This window comes from Melanotaenia boesemani, chromosome 10 (assembly GCF_017639745.1).
Source record: "Melanotaenia boesemani isolate fMelBoe1 chromosome 10, fMelBoe1.pri, whole genome shotgun sequence".
Taxonomy (NCBI): Eukaryota; Metazoa; Chordata; class Actinopteri; order Atheriniformes; family Melanotaeniidae; genus Melanotaenia; species Melanotaenia boesemani.
The window spans coordinates 33335659-33358089 of record NC_055691.1 but is presented as its reverse complement, the minus strand read 5'-3'; the positions used below and the strand labels follow the sequence as shown (position 1 = coordinate 33358089).

At 38.8% G+C, this 22431-nt stretch overlaps 1 protein-coding gene across 3 annotated transcripts; it reads right to left on the bottom strand.

Annotated features, from left to right (window-relative positions):
• Positions 1-1083: 1083 nt before the first annotated feature.
• LOC121648064 (tyrosine-protein phosphatase non-receptor type 5-like) lies at positions 1084-16934 on the bottom strand. 3 transcript variants are annotated; one of them, XM_041997992.1, is made up of 14 exons: positions 16592-16934; positions 13372-13479; positions 12072-12348; positions 11478-11600; positions 11293-11388; positions 10786-11042; positions 10412-10604; positions 9877-9961; positions 9683-9762; positions 9385-9522; positions 9168-9278; positions 7865-8025; positions 7587-7700; positions 1084-3452 (listed from the first exon to the last, which is right to left on the bottom strand). In XM_041997992.1, the coding sequence occupies exons 3-14, from the start codon at positions 12339-12341 to the stop codon at positions 3359-3361; spliced, it is 1722 nt and encodes a 573-aa protein (XP_041853926.1). In that variant the 5' UTR covers positions 12342-12348; positions 13372-13479; positions 16592-16934; the 3' UTR covers positions 1084-3358. The 3 variants fall into 3 exon arrangements, with proteins under 3 accessions (XP_041853926.1, XP_041853928.1, XP_041853927.1); XM_041997994.1 differs by lacking the exon at positions 16592-16934 and adding an exon at positions 16412-16574; XM_041997993.1 differs by lacking the exon at positions 16592-16934 and adding an exon at positions 15085-16403.
• Positions 16935-22431: the final 5497 nt, after the last annotated feature.

The window sequence follows — 22431 nt, the reverse complement described above, 5'->3', positions numbered from 1 at the left end:
GTAACTTTGTTTTAAATCGATTGCTCAAATCATTTAGTTTCTTAGAATCAGAATTACTGACTTAATTTAATGGAAAATCAACTTTAAAGATTTAAATCACTCATAGTGAAATATTTGATTAATGCTAAAGTAACTTTATTTTCAGACTATAGTATGAAAAGAAAATATTTAAATTGTAGTCTATTTTTTTCACATCATAGATTTAGTTTGTAGAAGGGAGTGCTGTGTTGCCAACAAAAATATCAAGTCAAAAAGGCAGCATTAAATGTCTCTCATTAGCTTATTTCTAGAATTGGTCTCAACTTTACCATTCAAACTGAATAAAACATTTGAACAACATGGTCTAAATGTAAACACAACATTGGCATATGACATATAACACAAAATTTTAGGGTAGCAATCATAAAATGCTAAATTCCTGCTGAACATACATTTCCCATTGAGTCTTTGCAGTGGTTAAACAATTGGTGCAAAATAATTTTAAGCCGGTCTGAGTGTCGAGTGTCTGAGTTACTTGCTAGAAATTGAAGCAATTCAATTAAGTTGGTTTAACAGTTCTTTTGATTTTGAGTTAATTGTGTCATATGAAAAAGTGCTTTAGATCAACTACACTCTAATCAAGGGCAAGAATGTTAGGTGCATCTGTATCTCACACATAACTAAAAATGCTTTTCTGTTATAAAATATAAGAGCTTTAAGAGAAAGAGAAAAAAGCACAAAAAATATTTACACATAAATTGACACAGATTTATATCTGGTATCCCATTCTTTGGAGCCTCTGAATAAAACATGTGTAATAAGTGGGTTTTGGGTGTTTGAATTAAGTATAATTTATTCTTTTGTTTGATCAAAAGCCTTTGTTCTGCTGCCCTGCCATCAATGTGTCACTGACTCAACAATTTTAATGACGGATGTTGGAACATGTGGCTGACTGTGCAAATACTGACACCTGGTGGCCAACCTATATCACTGCACTCTATGACTATAACAGTATTCCTGTCCACGTAACTCTTAAATGAAAGACTATTAAAATCTGCAAATTGTGTTTTTAAGTGGAGCTTAGGACAAAACAAAGGGCACAGATTCATGAAAATCTACTTTTATTTGGATGCAAAAACTCACAACTTAAAGCAATACTGTAGCAGAAGAGAGAAATACTGATTGCTGGTCGTTGTATGTCTGACTGTTTGGCTCTTTTGTCATCTCGATTTTGATCATGAGAAGAGGACCTGGTAAGCACTGACAACAAGCACTGGAAAAAAAAGTTTCATTCGAGTACACTGACATTATCAGAGAATTACGTCAATAGTCTGACAACAGATTGTACCTTTTCCTGTCGATGTCCTACGTTCCTGTATAAGGTCATTTTGGCAGTTTCATCATCCCAGTTAAGCTGATGTTTACTAATTGGTCCAAGTCCATACAGTTAAACCAATCCTCTGATAATGTTCATGATCGAATAATTTTTTTTTTTGTTATTGTTTTTTAAAACTTTTATTACATAGAAAACTATCTCCACTGTTTTAGCTGCCTTACACATAGCAAGTATTTCTGAACTGGGTTGTCAACTGAGAGTGACCTAGAGTCACAGACGGATGTAGGGACTGCGTAAAAACTCAGTCTGAGGTAAAATTCTCCAGGAAAATGATAAAAACTTACACAGAAAGCAAAGCATATTAAAGCAAAGCCTAAAGGCCTAAAGTAATAATACTAAAGACTGAACATAATCTATTTATTTTCTGTACTGTAAGGTAACTTAGGTAGTTGTCACATTTTGTTCCGTTAAGTCTTGCAAATATAAACCAATGGTTTGATCCACAGTATGAGCTACATTCCATCATGGTGTAAACGGAAATATACACAAGGCATCTACTCGAAAGGATTGTATCAAAATGTTCTAAAAATATCTCTGGTTGATTTCACAAAAGCAAACTGTATCAAAAGCATTGGCTAAGAGCAAGCAATATAATAATAACAGGCTTAAACCCTTTTACACAACAAAAAGCAGGACAACCAATCACGTCGCTTTGATTGTGGACCTATGGAGTCCCATACAGCACATGCAATCCATTAAACTCAACACAATCAAAACACAATACAGGAAAAAAAGAGAACTTTTACAGCTGAACATCAGAGAGATAACCTTAGTTGGTCTATTGTGCTTCATACAGTTTAGGCCTGGCCTGTCTATACAACAATCATGGGTTTCTTACTTCACAGATGTGTATAAGCTACTGTTGAAAGCAGAGGCATCACAGAGCATGAGGATGACTAACTTTCATTTACAGGAATACAATCTAAAAATGCTTTTCTCTGCTTGACACCATGTATATCGCTGGAGATTGTGTACATGGTGAGGTTCTGATTGTGGCCTCTGGGTCTGTGATGCCTCTAAGTGAACATTTATGTGGCCTTAACACAGAAGTTGATTTCTGTAAACAGCGTGGGCCATGAGGACTGCACAGGCAGCATGGTAAAACTGTAATACTGTAGACTGCACACAAATCCTAATTAGTTAATCAATAACCTAACTGTTACATTCCTATGTTCCATAACATTGCACATGCCTTTAATGAACACTTAGCACCATGCAACCTGAAGATGAGGTGACTCAGGCCTTCTCAAAATAGTTTTTTTCTTTATTATTATTATTTTTACATTAAGAGTCAGAGAAAAAGGCTAGATGTTAGTTAACTTATACGTCAAGTGAACTTTTATAATAATATATTGTCAAACATTAGGCTGGCTTTTGATTATCTCTGTAGATTTAAATTATGCTGGCACTTATGCTGTAAAGGGCCCTTATTATCAACACTAACTTTCTTAGACTGAACTTAGTTTTCCTTAAAGCAAACTCCATTACAAGTGCTCTGAGTTTGCTCCAGTTCCATTTGAATCATATGATAACTGTACAATCATTTATATGAGGGAGCAATCTCAGACCAAGGGCAGAACCAGGCCTTGACGACTCAGACTCGTGAACATCAGTCTGATAGAAACTTCAACACTGCAAATGAAATGACGATGGGAGGGCAGGCTCGGATTACATCAGGCCTGACTGCTGCAACTTGCCAGGAAATTGTGGATTTATGACAATACAGTGAGTGATTAGGACTTTTGGAGGGCTGCATCAAACCCCACCACCCTGTTTTTATTCTGCTCAAAGACAATAAGCACAGATTTAATACCAACCCTGCAGTCCTGTCTGAACGAGCCCGCCTTGGATGAAGACATTAACATGGTTTGAAGCTGTTAAAGGGTGAGATTGAGATGATGGTAGGTACAGTGGTGAGCACCACCGGAGGCGGTACGATGTACAGTGGTGTGTCTCGGTCTGGGTGTGGCTGTAGCGCTCACTCTACTCCTCAGCAGTGTGAGACAGCTGCTTCTCATACAAGCTGAGGACATGATGCACAAACTGGTACTGCTCACACGTCTGGATCATCCCACCCCTAAAAACAACAAAAAGATAAAGATGTGGAATTAGTATGAGGGGTGAATGTTTACATTTACATATTATAGTGTTGCTGTAAAAAGTGAGTCTTTCTGTGGTTTTGTGTATCAGCAGAGAATCATCAAGTCTGAAAATGAAATGAATAAATCATGAAATATTACACAATATTAAGCAAAACTAAAATACAGAAACTGTCCTGGTTTGTGTTTTTTTTTTCTTTTGCAGTTTCGGTTTTTTGTCCTTTGTTGTTGTTTTAAGTTCTGTCTTGTTTCCTGTTTCATTGATTTGATTGTCTCACCTGCTGCTTATTTTTCCATTAGTTCCATGTGTATTTACCCTCATGGTTTTCAGTCGACTCTTGTCGGATCATTTTCATGTTACTCCCTGTTTATCTATAGTTTCTTGCCACTTGGCTTCGGCTCCTCTGTGTTTGTTCTGCTTTTCAACACTTCCCTTTGGACAGTGACAGAAACTGAATGAAAAGCTATAAACAGCCTGCCTGCTTCCACAGGAATTAAGTGGATGATTAGAAACCAGGTGCTACTTATCAAATGCTCAAATCATTATGAACAAGTGTGACCTCCTCTGTAAAGTTTAAAAAGACATTTCCAAACAATTTGGATTTCAATTTCCATCATCCTAAAGTGAGAACAATTGTTCACTGCAAAAATGAGCGATGTTAATGTGAGGAAAATAACACTTAAATTAAGAAGATTCAGACAATAATCAAGTGAAATTACCTGTCCATGCAGTAGGAAAATTTTACTTGGTAAGATTTCCTGAAATAAGAAAAAATTTGTAGACAAGGGGGAAACACTTTTTTCTCTCAACGTGAGAAAGAAACTCCAAAAAGAAGCATTAACAGGCTAATTTTGAGGTTGTTCTTACTTTAAAATATTTAATCCCAGATGAAATTACAAAAGAACTTGGAATGAGTGTTTCACCACTTGTATTAAGATAGTTCTTACTTGTCTAAAGTCTAGACGTTTTTCTTATTTCTGGAAATTTTACCAAGTACTTTTTCCTCACATTAAGACAGCTCGTTGTTGCTGCGTGTGGAACGAGGAGGTCTTGAAACAAGTTTTTACAGCTAAAACTGACTGTGAAAGATACAATGAACTCTCAAACAGTGTCTCACTGAGATGATTTAACTTGTGTGTAAAATAACAGAGTTTAAGAAAAGTAGCTTAATAAGAAATAAAAGACAAATAATCGCACACATTCTGCTCTTGCTGAGTTTGTTACTCTCAAAACAAGCTCGTGAAGACCTGGCTGAATTTAAGATTATAAGACGTGGTTAGATATGCTGTTTGTGCTTCATCTCAGACTCTACAGGCCTCAGTTAGAATGTTAGATGGTAAAATTCATGACAACACATTCAGACAAAGACTGAACCAATATGGCTTTTTGGAAGAGAAAACTTATGCTCTCTAAAAACAACATGTTAACATAGTTTAGGTTTGCAAAGCTGCATCAGAACCAACTATAAGACTTCTGCAACAGCGTCCTTTAGATAAGTGAGACTAAAGTGGATATGCTGTTTGGTGACCAAACACAGTGTACATACACAAACGTCTTACACCAGCTGTCAAACTAATGGTCATACAACAGGACAATTATTCCAAACACAGCTTCAGAATGGCTGAAAAAAGGGAATCAAAATGTTCTAGGGATGCAGTCGAAGTCCAGGCTTAAGCCTGGTTAAAATGTTGTGGAGGGACTCCAGAAACACAAGCAGAAGAGGAGATGACAGACCGGAGGAGAGATGATTAACAGTCAGGTTTTGTTTTGCTTTGGTGCAATGCTGTTAAATATGTCGTGCAACACGACTGCTTTATAATCATTGGGTTGTTACAGCATACAGATATATTTTATTATTTCTTTCAGATGAGCAATAAATGTTTCTTCGGCAACATACTGTATATTTATTACCAGGCTGGAATTAGACAAATGGGATGAGCCTTCAGTGCCATCCAGTGGTTGTTATGCTTCCAGTATTCTCCCAGTTACAAAGTCTGTTTCCAGCTAGAACTTTGTCACTTTATCTGAGTACCATTCCCAGTACCCTCAGGTAACATGTTTATTTTATTATCATTACATTTATTTAAGCCATTTATAGCCCTTTGTAAGTCTTCCCTGTCCTCTGGGTTAGGGTTCCCTGCTTTATATTCTTTTATAGAAACATGTTTATGTTCCATGTTCCATGATTTTACAAGGTTTGAGTCATGATTCACGCCTTGTTCCCTGGTTTACTTTTACATTCTTTCATGTTCTGGGTTTTTGTCATGTTTATGGTTTATGTTTTTTGTGTTTAGTGTCATGTTCTGTGTTTTTTGGTTTCTGCTCATTAGTTCACCTGATCTGATTAGCTCATTCACTTCACCTGTGTCTAGTTTGTCCTTCAGTGTATTTATACTCCACTGGTTTTAGTTCCTCCTTGCCTGTTGATTGCTTTCTGTTTGTCACTTCTATTGCCACAGATGCATTTCTTGCCATGTCAGCATTTTTGCCACCAAAGTCTTATGTTTTGGAAGCTAAGTTCTACTTTATTAAAACCTTTAAGTGCACCAGTCCGCCTCATCAGCCTGCAGTTGGGTCCTCGCGTTCACGGCTCCCTTGATAGTTTGTTTTAAATAATGCAAATATATGACATATTAAAAATTTGACCTGAAGGTGGTGCCAAATAAAAATATGTTGTGTAAACCAAAATTTCTAATTAATTTGATAATAGACATTCATTAAAACCATAAACCAAACCTAACCAGTGATATGGAATGAGTTCTTTAGGAGCTATAGATGCTAAATATCAAATGTAAAGATGTTAAGGGTTGGAGCAAAGGGGTGTGGTCCAGTTCTTTGTGCATAGGAAAGCTCCCGAGTAGAGTAGAAACTTTGATGCATCCTTATCTACTTCAGCATCTAAGCCACTAGATAAAACTTTATGCAAAGAAAGACAGAGCTGTCTCACACTTCTTGAGGCATTAATGAATTATGTTCATCAGGCTCAATCTATTTATATACAGAACAAAGGAATAAAAATATTTTTGTCTTTTAAATGCAAGCAGCAAGCATAACAGGAAGCTTTGCTGAATTAAGCGAGCATTTACACGGTGATGTCATGTTGAAGTGGGGTCATGACACATTAAAGCCTCTTATATACAATTAAAATGACTGAGATGATAAAATACAGGAGGACAGCTGGAACAAAAGAATGGGCAGATGATGCTGCTGCATCACCATTAATATGTACCTCCCAGCTAACATCACAAATAATATCAAGACGGGGAACTGAGGAGATAAATTGTGAAATGAGGTAAGGGGATGCAGTCACTTACATACATGTAGACAAATATGAGGACAGAAGGGTGAGTGCAAACATCCTTTTATGCAAGAACCAATATTTTTCGAACTTTATAGCCACCTCTTTCTTGTTCTTGGTGATGAACTCATATTTTTACTGGGTTATCTTTGTTCTAACATTTTATTTAATACAATCTATTTTTTTATACATTTCTATCAAGATCATGGAGGGAATTTTCTTTATTTTTGGTTTTATATTTCTTTAATTCTTTATGTACTCAAGTAATTCTCAGTATCACCATATCTCTATTTTATTTTTGTTGAAATTAAGCTTTTGACCTTATCACAGCTGCAACAAGGAAAAAGGTTTTTGCATCACACTTTCTGAAACAACCACATGAAAACAGACATGACAGTCGGAGCTGTCGAAAACAGGTTTAACTAATAACAACGGCTGCCTTTAACATATGGGTCAGCTAGGATGAGGCAAGCTATTCTGAATTCAAGCAATTTGAGGTGGTGTGTTTACATGGAAATGAAGCATAATTGTCAGTACTTACATCTGTGCATGCTGTCTATAAAAAGCCAAAGACCTTGATGCGTTTATTTTCAGGTATTCAACACTTCGAAAATAAGTCATTACTCTTTATTTAACACTAATATTAAATAGTAATCAAGTGAAGAAATTTTTAAAATGTTTTTTTTCTGTGGTGAACCCCACAGAGCTTTGTCTCGTGATTTGGAGCTCAGTCAAATCAAGTGACGTCCTTTTTCTTATTTTGGCAGAACTAAAGACAGGCATGTGCATGAATAAGGACTAAGCTTAGCTCACCTGTCCAGACGGAGCTGGCAGGTGGTTCTCAGGATGTCAACCACACCCTCTGTCCTCAGCTGCCTGGAAAGGATGGAGGTGGCAATGAAACAGCCAGTTCGACCAATTCCAGCACTGTGGAAAAAGAGTTGGACATGTGAGAAAAATGTACAAAAGGAAAACCTTCTTGAAAAAAAGTGGGCAAATAATATAAGTTCCCATTGTAAAATATGAAAAGCATAAGAGGCCTTCTAATAAAAATTCTTCTTTTTATTTATTTTTTTGGCCCTGCAGCATACCTGCAGTGGACGATTATGGGACCACTGGAGGGCGGGGCCTCCTCCCTGGCTCGTTCCACTTCCTGTACCAGCTCCAGCAGGGGTGGAGCCTTGTCTGGGGTCTTTTGATCTGGCCAGGAGGTGTACCAGTAATGCCGCAGACTGCGCTCCTCTTCCCCACACTGGTACCCACACAGATAAGAAATAAAATGTGATGATAATGTGCACACATCCACTTAAAGACACATGAAGCATTATTTCTGATCAGCTGCATGTATATCCACACTGTTACATTTTTGTCAGTTGCCATGACAACAGTGAATGCAAAGCAAGAGTGGAAAGAAGAACAAGAAAAAATCTTCATTGTCTATTTTACCCTTGACAGTTCTGCGCACTATCAAATCCATTTCCACTATTCCCCAATTGTCAATCTGTAATTATCAATGCTAGAGATACACAACATAACCAAAGATAAACAAACAACAAGCTTTTAACTCTGAGCACATTTATATAATAATCCCATGGTGCTTATTAATCAGATGCAGGCTGCATTAGCTGAATCATAGTTGGTTTGCAGAGCACCAATGCCGCGATGACCTCAGTGTCAATACAAATTGTCATGAATATGAGCAGCAATTTAAAAAATAAGAAAAACAAAAATCCAACACAGCAGCACTTAATGGAAACCACCAACAAAAGCAAAAATTTCCAGTAAACCAAGATATTGCTTCAATTTTTGGTTGCAAAAAGTGGATCACATCTTACAGATTTGTTGCTAACAATATTAAAACAAAAAACTTTTAACGTTGTCTGTACTACAAAGCTTCCATAGCGAGTTATCTGTTGAGGGATTTAATTAGCATCATATACAGGTAAGGAGTGTCATTAGTTGTAAATAATAAAAAGGAATAAAATGTGTTTTTCTCCTGTGTATGTCAGACTATGGAAACAAACTTTTGTTCATATATATTTATATATGTATATATATATATATATATGTGTGTGTGTGTGTGTGTGTGTGTGTGTGTGTATGAAGGGAGTCAAACCTGAAAAAACTCAAAGGAAAGAAATTCATTCAGAGAAAGCATCTCTATGTCAAAATACAGCTCCATAAAGCCTTTAGTATGGATGCAAACTCAAAGACATACAGGACAAAAAGCTGTGTTGACCAGAAATTAGTTATATTTTCCTTCTCTGTGTTACAGTTCCTGATCCCATTGGCAGTAAATTATGAAATGGATTCTTTGACCTTTGTTTGGTCTAATCCTTTAAGCTGTGTTCATATTTCTTATTGTGACATATTAAAAGATGTCCTGTGGATTACCTTTAGAGTAAACACCCTAAGACTGTAGTCATCCTCTTGGGTTACCGTGACAACAGTGATCTCTATGCCCTCATGGGTCACAGTGTCCTCGGGCCAGTACTCTGCACATTTCTACGAGATGCAGTGGACACACAAGATAAGAAACTCCACCAAGATTCGGTCAATAATCCATCATCATCATCTTCATCATCAATATTATTCATGTCTACACAATGACCTCATTCTTCTCCTCCAGGTTGGTGATCATCACTATGATTGGGCTTCTTTCCTGCCACACCATCCTCCAGAAGTCCCCCACTGTGTTCACTGTGGGGCCCTGGGTGGCAATGTAAGCTTGTTCCTCACCCCCATAACCCTGCACACACACACCGATACACAAACACACTGGGTTTGACAGTTATTTATCACTCGAGACCAGCAAGACAAAAACTAGTGAGCAAATGTAACATAACAGTAGTTATGTTAAGTGGTGCTGAGGAAAGAATATGTGCATGAAAACACACATGTTCACTTACTGTGAGATAATTAGCATTGATGTAGGTGGAGAGAAAATCATCTTCATCCTGTGACTTTAAGATGACTCTGCTGTGTGTATCTGCATATTAAAAGTGACAAAATTATGAGTATGACTAACAGACTTGTGTGCTGCATCTCAGCAGCAGGAATACTCTGCAATAGTCTGTCAATAACATGAGATGGCTTTACTCACTTGGTAAAATGGTTTTGTAGCGGTTCTTTCTCACCAACCCTGGGTAATTGTACTCCTTAGGGTCCACAAAGTTCATGGGAGTTTCCTGCCAGTAGACAAAGAACAATTGGTGCATAAAAAAACAGTCCTTGCAGAAAAGTCAAGGCCTTCCTTTTTACCAAATACTAAGAAAATAATATAAAAAGACATGAAGTCATCCACTGCCCTTCACACAAACTTTTGCTGTGTAATTGTACATGACTTAAAGGCTTCTGATAATGTTTGTATGATCTTGAATGCACATCCTTACGCCTAGCAGACACAGGAATCCTCTGGGAGTCTTTATATGCAGAAATACTTTTAGCCCTCCATCCGTCGCCCACTGACAGGCGGTGGAAAAGCTTACGGGTGTGTACAGAGCTCTGATGGGTGTTTGTGTGTGTGTGGGTGTGAGCATTAGTGCCCGTGTCTATGTATATGTGTCAGTGTCGGTCTTTTCCGGTGAGTCTCTGCTAATCTACTGTGTAGGTGGCTGAGCTGCTGTTGCTGTACTCACATAAAACTCAGCCTGTAGGCTCTGGTCATCCATAGCCCTTGTGTGCAGCATGGCAGGGGTCAGGGTGTGTGTTCCCTGTCGGAGGTACTCCTGGGCTGACTGGTCTCTGGGAGAGAGCTGGGCTCCATAGCCGTAAGGCTCTGTGCAGCCTGGTGTGCACATGTCCAAGGTCAGAGAAACGTTGGAGCCTCTCCTGTGTGATTCAGTCAGTTAGTTTGTATAGATGTCCACTATGTGTGTACTCATTTTTGATGTAAAAATATGGATTTTAAACCCACTGACACAGCACATGCCCTGCATCCACAATTTTTTCACTTCACTTTTCAAAAATACCCTTAACCTGGCTGTTTTTGTGCAGAAAGCTCTTTTCTAACCTCTCTTGAAGCCCCACTGGTGTGACGGTGAGCGTGGCGGCGTCTCCCTCCGTCCTTGTGTCTGTGCCCATGTCAAAGACAGGGGTCTGAGGCACAGGGTCCAGGTCCAGCAGATCCTCCTGGGCGTCTGTCCACTCTGACAGGGTGAAGGAGGGCTGGCGACTCACAGACTGCCGGCGGTCTCCAGTGTCCCTCAACACTGTTCCTGATGACCACAAGCCAGTGCCGTAACGCCACTTACTAACCATGTGCATGACCTGAGTGGAGATGAACATAGGAAGAAGAAGTGTGTAGATTTCTTTTTACATCTAAAAATGAAGCAAGTCAGTCAAGCAAGCTAACCTCTGTCCAAAGAATCAAATGTTTTAGTAAATCTGATGTCGTGTTTCGTGGTTATTACAATAATTCATCATTAAAAAATCTAAGATTAAAGCAAAATAGATCAAACATTTGAATTTTGAATAAAAACGCTGTTTTGGTTGTACAATGAAGGATCCATCTAATTACCATCACAACACAGATGGCCACACCAATGCCTGCAGTGCCATGGACGATCCAGTTGTGCTGTTTGGTATTGGCCATCTCCTTCATCAACACCATGGACTGGCCAATGCAGAGCAACACAAAGTTACACACAGCTAACACAAAAAACTTCAAATTCAACATCTGTACTAACCAGGACTGACACTTACATCCATTCCAAAAATTGGCTGGCAAGGTAAAATGAAGCCAAGATAGAAGTCAATGACCTGCAGGGCTTTGTAGATGGAGGAGAGCGGTCCATTTCCTTCCACCACAAAAAACACCCAGTAACCCTGACAGGAGAGAAAGAGGGAGGGCTGATGTCATAACTCTAGTGGTAAAAAGCAAATGGAGAAGAAAAGAAAACGGCCTGTTATATGGCCATAAAAAATATGCAAATTGACGTTATACAGTCTAGTGTCATAATCATGACTTCTTATTTCCTCTTATTGTAATGTACCCCCCCCAACACACACACACACACACACACACACACACACACACACACACACACACACACACACACACACACACACACACACACACATGAATCAAACATGAAGTCAGTTATGACAGAGATGTAAAAAAGGAATACACAAGAGGTGCTCACCATTAAGAGAACATGAGAACGTAATGTATGTAAAGAGAAAATATCTTGTGCTCAAGGAATCTTTAGTTTTGGTGTTTTTATTAACACTAAAGTGATTATTTCTGACTTTGCCTATAAAAAGCAAACCTTGGTATGTAAAAAACTATTTACATACTGTGACTTGGGAGATGATAAACAGTGCAGCCCAGCAGTGGATCTCAACCACCAGCGTGTACACCTTATGTAGAAAGACCTCCTCTCCCTGTGGGCTTTGTCCCCGTGTGGGTCCATCTTTACAGTCAAGGAGCCCATCTCTTTTAGCGGCTCCATCGCCTATTTTTTCAGTCTTTGTGGGCTCATCCAGCCAGACTGGGTCCTCATCGGGCCTCAGAAAGATGGAGTCTTCAGTATGCGAACGCGTGGAGCTACTCAGCCGGCGGGTCATGATCCCCCTGTTAAATGAGGTTCCTTTGTGTTAAGTATATTTGATTGCTATTTAATTGAAAACAAGCTGGGTTATTAATGGATTTTTTTTTAAGGTAAGCAGAAATTCACACAGAACACTTGGATCTCCACAAAGCCAAGGCAAGAATGGATGATCTAGGTAAATGCTATTTGTTTAACATTTTGTAAACGGTTTAAGCATTTTCTGACCTTTGAAGAGGTCTGAGCGCACAAATGTGAGGTTTTTCTGCTCATGTGGCTGATAAAGTGTACGCATTTTCAACCTTACCAAGACTGCTATTTTTCAGTGCAATTACATGCTAACTGTGTGTGTGTTAGGTGGTGTTAATGTGTCTGATTGTGTGTTTTTAAATAAGCGTGTATGTGACAGAAAGGGTTGCATTTTATTCCACAGGCCTATTCAGATGAACAGCTAAGCAGCTTGGAGTGGCTCTCATCTCCAGATCCTCTTGTCTCCCTTAGATTGGACTCTATTGTGTGAATGTGTGTGTGTTAGAGAGAGAGAGAGAAAGATAGAGAGTGTCCGTGTGAGAGAGAGAGTGTGTGTGTGTGTGTGTGTGTGTGAGAGAGAGAGAGAGAGAGAGAGAGAGAGAGAGATGCTCTATTGTGGAGGGATGAGTCAGGGGTAGCGTGTTTACAGCCCTGTCCGTCACCTCGGCAACAGAGTGGCTCTCATCCGTCCTGAGCATTATCATCTACTGACAACACACACACATGACAGTCAGCAGTGTATTCAAAGACCTTCTCTGTCCTCCACTTTTGTCCTTCAACCATTAATAAAGGTGTTTTGTACATTTGGCTGATTACCACCACATGATCTGTGCAGACAAGTGAAAGCGAAGGTTTGTGAGGGTGGTGGTGTGCTGTTTATGCTCATATCACCCGTTGTCCAAATGTATTGCTGATGGCTTAATTTACGGCATGTAGGTTTTGAAGGTTTTTCTATCAATGACCAACAATGGATGAGCGTGAAACACTAAAAGAACCACACAGCCAGTCACATGACTTACCTATGAGCGATGGCAGGGAACTGTGAGGGAGTCAGATCACATGATCAGTTTGAATCCTGTATCCTGTGGCAACCGGTTGTCGTCGGCCATTGTAAGGCAGAGGCAGTTCTGAAGAACACAAGACATCAGCCAAATGTTGCATCCTGTGATCTTAGATTTACAATACAGGGAAAGGAATTGTAAAGAAAACAGGAATGATAGTCATGGATGACTTCAACACAATCCTGAGCTTGGCCCACATCAACACTTACAGTAGAGACACCCTGTGACCAGTTCACCCGGTCACACTCAGACAGGGTTAGTTATCCAGTTTTCTCCAAATATGGATCAGAGTAGCACCCTTGTCAGCTCCCAGCTGTGCTATCATGAGCGGAGGATGGTGATATGAGGTGACATAGTAAACTGTCAATATTTCTTCCCCGATCCCTCTTCATTTGCTTCCCTCTCCTTTCCTAAGAGGCAGAGATGATTCAAGCTACACACCATCAGAAACATATTCAGATAGCTCCCATCAAATCAGTATGCATGAAGTCAAGCCTTCTCTGCTCTCCTCTCCTTGCCTACCATCTCTTCTCCTCTCCTTCTGTGCCACTGGACCCTGTTGAACGAGTGGGGCAAGCTCAGCGGAATATGAAACCACACCGGTAGCAGAAGATGTGTGTGCGCGAGTGCAGGTGTTGAAGAGAGGGGAGCTGATTGAGTCCTTTTCTTCCACTCTTTGCTTTTTGTGAAGGTGGTTTTGAAGTGATGACGCCAGTTAGGCCGGCTCGTAGCCATGGCAATGTGCATACATGCAACATATATAAAGTGTACACACGCTCACACACAGATTATGTTGTATAAGAGAAAGTTCAACAGACTTCCATTTTTAACCAATAGGTGGACAGGTAGTTGAGTGGATGGAGGGATGAATGGGAGGAAAAGCAACTCTTTTTTTGTGTGAAGGTTGTCTGAAGTAATGACGCAGTGAGGTTGGCGTTTTGGTAACTGTGGCAACCAACATTATGTAGTGCACAGATGCACACGCACATGCACGCTTTGGCAGGCACACTGGAAAAAAAATGAAAAAACACAAATATACATCTGCACTGGGAGAACAGTGACAATGTTCACTTTTTTTTTTAATTAGGTAAATATCTCTGCTTTAAGCTTTAGCTTTGTCTGATATGTTTATCCAGACGTGAAGTGAGAGTTTGAGAAATACCAAACTCTTTAGTGTCTTTCACTTGCAGACAAAAACAAACAAAAAAACAAACAAAAAACAAACAAACAAAAAAAACAAATACATTTCTGTATTCTTAAAGCTGCTCTTACAATACTTACTAACTCAGTCATTTTATTACACAGAAAAAAACACCAAACTGAATGAGCACGAAACAATTCAAATCATGAATTTAAGCTATTTTGTGCACAGCTGGATTCACATTCCTTTATAAATTAAGCTTAATCAAACTTATTTGGAAATTATTTGGATGTCCACTCAAATTTAATGATAAGCCCTCTGTCTTAAAAGGAGCTTAATGAAAGATACTAAAAAGCTGTTTCAGCTTACACACAATGTTGTTCTTTGCAGAAATCACAATTAATATTTACAGTTTAATTTTAAAAAGACAGAAAATAGGAACCCTCATAGATAAAGCAAATTAATTTAACTTAGAAATAAGCAAAAACATTTTAAGCATGCCAAAATCATTCATGGCAAACAAGTCAAACCTGACAGCTGATTCAGCCTCATTCCTCTTTGAAATTCTTCTGTCCTTGGGTCCTTACAAACGCCACCCCCTCAGTCTTCAAATAGAGTATGAGCATAGTGTTTCCATTGATTTGCATCCATTCAAGAAGCTACTGTCCAGCTGAGTCTAAACCGGGTTATACAATGAGCCAGTGGCTTCTGTCCCAGGAGGACCGCAGCAGTAGGAATGACCGAGTGCTGCCAGCTGTGTAAAGCTCTTTCCTGCAATCAGGAACAAGGGGAATTAATGTGGTGACAGCTGGCTTGTGCTTTAATGGATATTCCTGATTCTGTGGAATAATATTTGGAAAATGATATATCCAAATCTGCTTTTCAGCTCTATTTCTGAGAAAAATGTTGCGCCTCTGATTTGCTTTGTCTGATGCTCTTCAGTTGTTGCTAACATTTTTTTCTGGTAGATTGTGGCATCATTTACAGTTTTGAAGTAAAAAAAAAAGTGAATAAAGAGTATCGAGCGTGTTGCAGTGCTTGCGTGGCAGAGAGACGGGTAAAAGGATGCTCTTACTGAAAGTGATGATCGGATGGTAACGTGAGATAAAGTCACGAGGGCTGAGAACTGTCTCATCAACCTTTCGCTTCCATATGCACAAACACACACACACAAATAGAACTTGATATTAATACAAATAAAGCTCACAATGACCTTAAAATGAAAATACACAGCAAGCCTCCAGCTTTCTTTTCTATATCAGAGAAAATCAATCAGGTCTACTGTTAACACACACTCCTACAATTTCTTGCAGCAACTCCAGAAGCACTGCAAAGACAAATCTCTTTAACACACATATAAACTTACAGTTCACCCAAAGCTTAACTGTATGAATAATTGAAAAGTGCTGCATGGTGAATTGATTTACAGGCTGCTGTAGATAAATCTGGATTCCCGGTGACAAAGGGTTGAGTTACATGATTGCACTGCATCAAAGCACCAGTGCAGGAATGGCATTCTCTGGCAGTCATTCATACTAAGACAAAACACCATTCATATCACGTACATGGCTACGGTGAGCTGGAGCGACCACACAGTGCAGAGCTGGATGGATTGGTAATGAATCACCCAGGGAGGTGGACTGTTGCATGTCTCTTTCTGGTAACTCCCAATTGTCATATAGATATGATACATAGAGGAAAATCAAGCTTGTAGTAGTACTAAGGAGGGGAAATAAAAGGGCAAAAGCAACATCAAAGAACCAACCTGTTGGCAAATTGTCAGTTTCATTAATCTGAGAATGAAGACACACACACACACACACACACACACACACCAGCTGCACCACACATCCCTACCTTTCACAACCAGGAAAGGAAAACTGCCATATAAACCATGGGGCTTTACTGAGAAATTGATATTCACCTCGTGTCGCACTGCCACAGAAGGGGAATGAAGGGAAAGAGAAGAGGAGGCAAGGGGGGGTGGGAGGCTGGAACAGTCATAGCCTTGAGTCTGGTTAGGATAAGTCCTCTTACCTGGCTGAAATTGTCTTCACATCGCCATATGCTGCTCTGCTTGTTCTGAGCCAAAGACCAGAAGCCAAACACCAACAACCACACCAATCCCTTTACTGCTCCTCTGTCTAGGAGAAGAGGGAGTGTGTTTGCATGTGAGAAGGAGACAGACAGACAGCAAGAGGCAGAGAGAGGCAGGGGATGTGTGTGAGGTTTGGAAAGGCAGAGTCTACAAATGCAGGTTTGTGTGTGAAGCAAAGATAGAGAAACAGAAGTCTGATGGGTTTTCTTTTGTTTGTATCCTGGAGGAAAGAGAGATCCACAGGCGGCAGCTTCGTCTAGGTATATGCAGCAAGAGGCTGTGCGGTAGCCTTGGCAACAGAGCCAGAGCGAGGGAGAGCCAGTGAGGAAGCTGGAGAGTGGGAGAGTGAGAGAGTCTGTGTGTGTTTCTCTGTGTGTTTATTAATAATTTTGTGGGGACGTGAATCTGGTCCTCCACTCACCTCTAAGGTAAATCATTTAGTTTAATGCTGGTGAAAATTATACATTATAATCATCTGACAAATCAGCTGTAAAATGTCTAAACCAAAGGAAAAACATCCTCCTTGCAGCCCAAGGATCTTAACTGTTGTACATAACTATGATAAATCTTTATCAGTATACAACAATCATACAACTGGCAACCATGAACAAGGTCACTAGTTGTCATGTATGATATTTCCGTCATAAAGGCTCACTGGTGGAACAAACGTATATCACTCCTCCACTGTAAATAGATTACAACACATACATATATTACTGGGAAAATATGAGCTAAAGTGAGTAACTATAAAAGGAAATGACTTGTTAAAAAATTAAATTATATTGGTGACTCATTTTAAAAGATTTATATCTTCAGCATGGTTGAGTTTGGAGGATGATTAACATGGACAGGGTTAGAGAAAATTATAAAGTTTTGAGAGACAGATCTTTTCAATGAATGGATCTTTTTAAGGAATAATAATAATAATAATAAAACGTTTCCAGCCATTTTAGAACAAGGCTCAATGAATAAATTATGGAATCCGGATCTTTCTAAGTGACAAAACATGACTGTGTGTTTATATAGTGGGGAGAGTCGGATCATAACGCATCACTGAGCAGTGAACACCCCCGACTGTCGCCTCCTCTGCTTCCAAGCTGTACGCTCTGCCACCCACCTCACTCACTCATCTCAATAAGCCCACCCCCCACTCACCGTCACCTATCCTTTTCCAGTCTCCATCATTCCCTGTAATCTGTTCTTTCTTCCCACCCCTCTTCCCTGTTGCTCTTTTTCTCTTCTAAGACCTCCTGTCATTTCTTGTTTCTAACCCCTTTTAGTGTGTTACTCTCCATCTCCCTCTCCCTCCTTCCTGTCTTGCCATATGGCAGCCTTTCCCTGTCAGCTCTCTGAACTCACCAGCAGAAAACAGCATCTAGATGATCAACAGAAATACTAAGGTGGGGAATATAGACAACATGTCAATGATACATAGTCTGTTGTGGAACACTGAATCTGTTAGGAAAAAAAAGAAAAAAAGGGCCTCTAACAACTTGCACAAGAAAGTCAACACAACGCTACTATATACATTTTCCTTTAAATTGTATTACCTATATACCTCACCAACATCTGTGGAAAGTCAGTTAGCTGCTGGTGGACACATAAATTATCATGCCAGAGACACTTGGTTAGATTTTAGCAAAAAAATAAAAAAAGGTATAGTCACTACCTCATGTATAAGAGAAAAATTCAACATTAAAGTGTTGTGTTATGAACTGAATGCCACTCAACAGTGAAAAAAAGAAAAACATATTAATATGTTGGTCTTGAGCTCTTGTTATAAAAGCATGGGTGACAGAATTGCTTTACTGCACCATCTAACCACCCGTCCTCTCTTGTTAAGATGATTTTGTGGGTTCTTGAGAAAATCTGAGAATGATGTCTGGCCCGGTGTAATCTCATGCTCATACAAGTAGTTTGCTGCAGAAGTAGAAAATCAGTTCAATGGAAATTAATAAACATTTAACTTAGAAAGCGTTAGTAAAAGCTTGATTATAGAAGGAAAGCTGTGTACACGTGGTTTCCAGCAACATTATACTGTACATACTCACCCTGTCAGACCATATACTGTACGTATTATTACTTATAGTGTGTGTGTGTGTGAGTGTGTGTGTGTGTTCTTTTTTATATCACCTGTATGCTTCTGCTTACTGCACCTGTACTGTTGAAACAAACTGAGGAACTAATAAAGGTTTTCTTGTTCTTATTCTTATGGGTGTAAAATGACCCACGACCACTAGAACTTTCTCTATGTTGAACCTGTTAGCTGTATATATCAGCATGCATCATGGGTCCACATGGTAAAGAATTGCTACAGAATTTAAAAATCAAAATGTGATACTCCGTCAAGTCCATCTGGACTCTAAAACAACTTCTTTAATTTTGTCCTGTCTCTTTTTAAGAGACAATGCTGGTAGAAAGCCCCTTTCTGCCTTAAAAGTGAAAACTTAAAACTGAAGTACATAAAAGATAAAACAACAGATTGTCGACCTCACAACAAACACCATTTATAATACTCTACCTAAACTGCCATCAATACTTTAATAAGAGAAGTAATGGAGGGTCATAAAATTTTGAAACATCCATCCATCCATCCATCCATCCATCCATTCATCCATCCAGGATGGATATTAGCTACACAGAAATACACAAGATTCTGTTGTAAACTTTGTTTTCCCCAGTGCTGACTCATGATTTAGTATGTTACATGCCATAAATGTATAAAATGGCGTTTGGAGGCATGGTCATCACATGAATTTCTGTTACATCATTTATCGTTTAACGGTTATTTTTTTGTTGGCCACATATCACAACAAGCTGCAAGAACAACATGGACATGAATCAATGTTATACTCTGATTAATCAGTGGAGTATTTACTATATTTTCAACTTATTGCTGTGTATTTATAAATAATTGTAGATTTGACAGATCTGTAGTTCTTTACATAATGGAAGATGTTATTTATAAAAGGCATTGCTGACTCAGAATAAAAAAGTCATTGCTAATCAATATGTTAATACAGTATGTAAGCCTGTTAGCTTAGCATAGCATTAAATCTGACAGCGCTCTGTCATAAAAATCACATTGTGTCTGGTGACTGCCTTTTAAAGCTGAAAGGTTTGTGTACAAAATAGAACAACCCATAACATCTTTATGAACCTTAGAGCTGCCACCAGGTCAAGTTTATTTCTTAACAATTTCCGCTTAATTTCCAGCTTTTATGCTAATCTAAGCTAACTAGCTGATAAACATACAGTTGGTATGTACTGTATATTCACCTCTGACACTCAAGAACAAAAGCTAACAGGTTTTGTTAGTAGTGGTGTTAAACTGCACTAAACACCATCAGTTTAGTAATGCCATTTGAGCTATTTGGCTAAAATGAAACTCATATCATGTTACTAAACACATCCAGGCTGTTTTTTTCTTTCTGTCCTCTCTTCCTCATAAGCCACATTTTAGAGTCCTCCTCTCTCCTTCTAGATCATTTTCCCACACATTCTTGTACTCCCCCCTCCCCCACCCCCCCAGCACCAGTGAGCTAAATGAACTTCTGTGTCTGTCCTTATCTGTCCAACCTCATTCCCTTTTTCCTCTGTGAGCATGAAAGTATCATCTAATCTTAAAAAAGAACCACGCATCAGCCTTGAGCTGTCTGGTCCACTATCAAACTATTGCATGACTTCCTCATTCTACCACAGGGATGCATGTTGGCAGTTTTATTGAATTTCATTAGTGAGGGTTTATTTGACTGTGTGAACAGTTACTTCCTGGAAAATATGAGTAAAATGTCTACAGTGCAAGTATATATAGTTCAGAAAAATGAAAAACATTTCAGTGGAAGACTAAAGGACAAAAGCAGCATTCCTGTGGTAACAAGTGGAGGCATCTAGTGGTCTCAATGATTCAATGCTGCTATCCTCACAATTACAAGTGCCCGTGTCAGTCTCATTAATGCATGCCTGTGGAGCATCTAACAAAGTGAAATTTTATGTGGTGAATTTTAACAAGTTAATTGGGCATAAAGCATAAAGCCTGTTACCAAACTGATGCCAATCTCAGATTTTAGCATGACTCATTGTATCACATCCAGATGAAGGCAGCAGACTCCAGCCTTTCTATCTGGTGCTGCAAAACCCAGTCCAACACATAAACAGGCTTATCTCGATGCACTTTGCATTACAGGGAATCAGGGAGTTGACCTGTCCTGCTTATCTGTGGAAATATACTATTTGTTATATTTCTATAATTAAGAAAGAAATACAGTGTGAGATGTTTAATAATAAGTTAATAGATAAACACAAATCATGCATAAGAATAAAGGAGGAATATCTGTCCTCTGTATTCTCTGTATTTCCAATTTTTTAAAAAAGAAAGAAGCACAAAAAATTAGAAGCTGCTGACAGTCAACCTGCTATGATTTACTCTGAGAAGTCAATTTAATGAGACACGTCACCATGCAACATTTACAGATTACAAGAAACATAATTTAACATTAAAAACAAAACAAAACAAAAAAACTAAAGGAAAAAGAACACTGGATAAAACAGTATTAAAACATGATCAAGTTTAAAAATTCAGGCTTAAAAGAAACAGATGCAGAACTTTAAATTGCAAATACATTTTGCCAGTTTTTCACACACTCTGTGTGTTAAGCACACCCCCCGAGACCCATAAAACAATCTTCTTTCCAGCTGGTTCCTTTAAACAGAGCATGGAGCATATTATGCTGCCTTCTAGTCCTGTTGGATTTTCTGCATTTTCATCTTGCCTTAATCTTCAGTTTCTCACCCATTATTAGTGTTTCAGCTTCTACAATTAAATTTTTATTCATCTATAAACCACCACTGAACTAACTTAATTGGAAAATCAGATTGCTGGCTGGTGCTTGGATTCGCCCGTGCCTCCTGGTGAACCTCATTGCCTTTGCTGACAGTTGTTTTCTAAATAATGTCTTAAAAACTTCAGGACTGTGCTCCACGTGTGAAAACAGCTATAAAAGCAAGATAGGAAAGTTGAGCCTTTTCACAATATAACAGAGATGATAGTGATGATCTATAACGGGACTGGTAAAAAAAAAAAAAGACCAACTCATCATGCACTTTGAGAGTACTGAAATGGGCTTGTAAATAACTTATCTTATACTGTATGTAGGCCTTGACTCAGTTATCCAGTAACTTCGGCTCTTAGCGGGATGTTAATTCCTGATTAACACCTCACTCCAACTTAGATTTCCAGTTAAGAAGTCACCATTAAGTTAGATAACATTATCCTAAGCCATTTAACAAGACAAATTTTTCATTTTTTTCATGCTGTTTTTTAACTGAAATGGTTTTTGAACACTTCTTCCACTTCATTTTCTGACACAGTGCTGTTGCCTGTACTGGGGATGTGAACATGACGGTGGCATAGTTCCTCCACATTTTCATCTTATTTATGGTGGCTGTTGGTGAAGATTAGAAGAGGATCTTGTGATCTTTGTTTGTGTAAAATTGCAATAAAATGACATTTTGAAGTATTTATTTTAAAGCGACTGTTTGTGTGTGTGTGTGTGTGTTGCGACAGAAAGATAACTGAGCATTTATCAGATGTTGACTTTAGAAGAAAAAAAAAAGGAATCCTGAGAGATTGAAAGATTTTTTGAGCTTTTATTCTATTCTATTCTACAGTCATTTAGCAGACGCTTTTATCCAAAGCGACTTACATTTGAGAGGAAGAACAACACAAGCATGAATTCAAACAAGATGGGACGTCATATTTAAGTGATAGTCAGACCGC

Excerpts from the sequence above, each read along its gene's own strand:
- LOC121648064 (XM_041997992.1), bottom strand. The coding sequence starts at position 12,341 with ATGACCCGCCGGCTGAGTAGCTCCACGCGTTCGCATACTGAAGACTCC. Across the intron at positions 11,043-11,292 it reads TGGCCATCTGTGTTGTGATG|GTCATGCACATGGTTAGTAA; the intron begins GTAATTAGATGG and ends ATCTCCACTCAG. Across the intron at positions 3,453-7,586 it reads TGCCAGCTCCGTCTGGACAG|GGGTGGGATGATCCAGACGT; the intron begins GTGAGCTAAGCT and ends TGTTGTTTTTAG.